This window comes from Vollenhovia emeryi, unplaced genomic scaffold, assembly GCF_000949405.1.
Source record: "Vollenhovia emeryi isolate VEMERY1.0 unplaced genomic scaffold, V.emery_V1.0 DF944773.1, whole genome shotgun sequence".
NCBI lineage: Eukaryota > Metazoa > Arthropoda > Insecta > Hymenoptera > Formicidae > Vollenhovia > Vollenhovia emeryi.
In genome coordinates this window covers 1-2,401 of record NW_011961593.1, presented here as the reverse complement: position 1 = coordinate 2,401, position 2,401 = coordinate 1, and the positions used below count along the sequence as shown (strand labels likewise).

The window sequence follows — 2,401 nt, the reverse complement described above, 5'->3', positions numbered from 1 at the left end:
GAATCACGGTATACGTGAAATATTACAAACCTATATTATTATTTGTAACCTTTTTCAGCCTGTATCTCCGAAGCTATTTGAGTCCCCCCCTTATATATATATATGAAATGACTCGGGAAGACATCCCCAACAACATATTTAAAAATAAAACAAATCGGAGAGGAAGTCGCTTTTATGCATAATTACCAAAATTGTTTGTAATTACGTCATTACAATAAATATGCTATTTCTTTTATTAAATTGTAAATACATTATTGCATTTTACGTGCAATAGTGCTTATGTGATAAATAAGTAATATTAAATTTGTATATTTCATTTCTTTTATGTGTGAGATCCTAAACATATTCTACAAAACCCTGCTGAAATAAATATATTGTTCCACAATGTTATGACTATCATATTTTTAAAGTTAATTTAATTAGTACATGTTTCTTACTTAATTACGATTAATATCAAGCGGTATTTATCCATATTTTAAAAAATGTTATATGTAGCAAAATTTTTGTAAAAAATAGATTTCGAATGGGCAGTGAAATTAAATCGATATAGTCTTATAGTAATTGGACTTTGGCCTAACTCCGAACAAACAACATGGGAAAAACGTATGCGCAATGTACATGTACTTCTCGTCTTCTTAATGATGTTATTCGTTGTTGCAATTCCTGCAATACATTCCATGATAAGAATCCATTTAGACATTATATTACTGACAGATAACTTGCAGTTTACTTTACCAGCCCTCACATGCGTCCTAAAATTTGCAATCTTCTGGTGGAAGAGAAAAGGTAAATACAGTTACAACTTAGTTATTAAAGGATTTAAAATATTTTCATAGATCTTATATTTTAACCTAACTAAACTTTCTATATGCACTATTCAGAAACAGAGTTAAATATCTTAAATTATAGTACATTTTTAAACAACAAAATAAATCTATACTCTCATTAATCTTCTTCGTTGCCATGTTTTTATAGCAGTCGCAACAATAATAAATATGATCGCTCACGATTGGTTAAAGGCGAAAACACGACAGAAAAAAACAACTATGATCGCAAGAGCGCAAATTGCGCGCATTATCATAATATGTGCGTACAGCTTTATGGGAATGACCTGGGTTGTTGTAGTTGTTTTACCCATATTTGGCTACTCGGTGAGATACCTGTCTAATATCACTGATCTGGAGAGACCATTACCACTTCAGACATATTATATCTACGACACAACTAAAAGTCCACAATATGAACTAACATTCACTATTCAAAGTATTACCATATTCCTCAATACTATGTGTTATACAGGCGTTGACAATTTTCTTAGTCTCTCGGTATTTCATATCTCCGGACAGTTGGACATTCTGAGAAATCGTCTTATGCATTTACATAATGTCGCGAATTACAATGACGTTTTAAAGAATTGTGTGACAGAACACATCCGGCTATTTAGGTATATCTTTATATGTATATTGTGATATCTTTCAGATCAATATTCTATTCAGCATTGTAATTGTTACACAAAGTTTTTTTATAGAGCTATTCATCATATTGAAGATATATTCAACATAATATTGATGGTATTATTTTTATATTTCGGTATTCTATTCGGTTTCTATGGTTTTTTGATAATAAATGTAAGTATATTGGTAAACGTTTAGTTATAATGTTTTTATATTTTACACAGTTTTAATATAGAAAAACTTTATATTTTTACATCAAATATCTCACAATAATCACGACCATCACGACCGAGTTTACTTCTATTTTTTATTTAAAATGTTGATTTTCTATTAGTTTTGAACTTATTTCTCAGTAAATGTTTCGAAATATTGTTATATTGCTTCCTCATAGAGGAAGCTTTGTTTTTTTATATTTATCACCACTTTTTAATTTAACTTACTTTGATAGAAGCAAATTTCTCAATGTAAACATTAATATACATATAGTGTTTTCTTAAATAATAACTGTTTTACTCGCATTATATATAATAGTACAAACGTACTTCCATTAAAAATACAAGAAAAAATAGATGTTGAAAAATTTCTTTTTAATCTAGATGCTACCTTAATTTTAAAAGATTTTATGGATACATGAAATGATAATAAAGCACACGGGTTCTAATAATATTTAGTACTGAAAATGGTAATTATTTAGATTAACACACCCACCTCCAATAACCTTGGGCTTGACATACAGGGTGAGTTATAACATTTGTCCACGAGCTCGTGAGAAGGTAGAACGGATCGAGATGAACAGAACAGTCCTGAAACATTTTGCAATTTTCGCAATAGTTAACGAGAAAAAAATTATCGAAAATCGTCGTCTTTGCCCTGCCCACTGTCCAATTCGAGCGCGTAGCGAGATGTGACCGCCCGGCGATCGATATTGCCTGGCGAGGGGGGGGGAG

The 2,401-nt window shown here is 30.5% G+C and overlaps 1 protein-coding gene across 1 annotated transcript; it reads left to right on the top strand.

Annotated features, from left to right (window-relative positions):
• Positions 1 to 516: 516 nt before the first annotated feature.
• LOC105562680 lies at positions 517 to 1,628 on the top strand (the record flags this gene model as incomplete). The annotated part of the gene is made up of 3 exons (XM_012013701.1): positions 517 to 786; positions 976 to 1,444; positions 1,529 to 1,628. Coding segments are annotated over 3 exons (839 nt in total), but the record flags the coding sequence as incomplete, so codon positions are not given.
• Between the last annotated feature and the right edge of the window lie 773 nt (positions 1,629 to 2,401).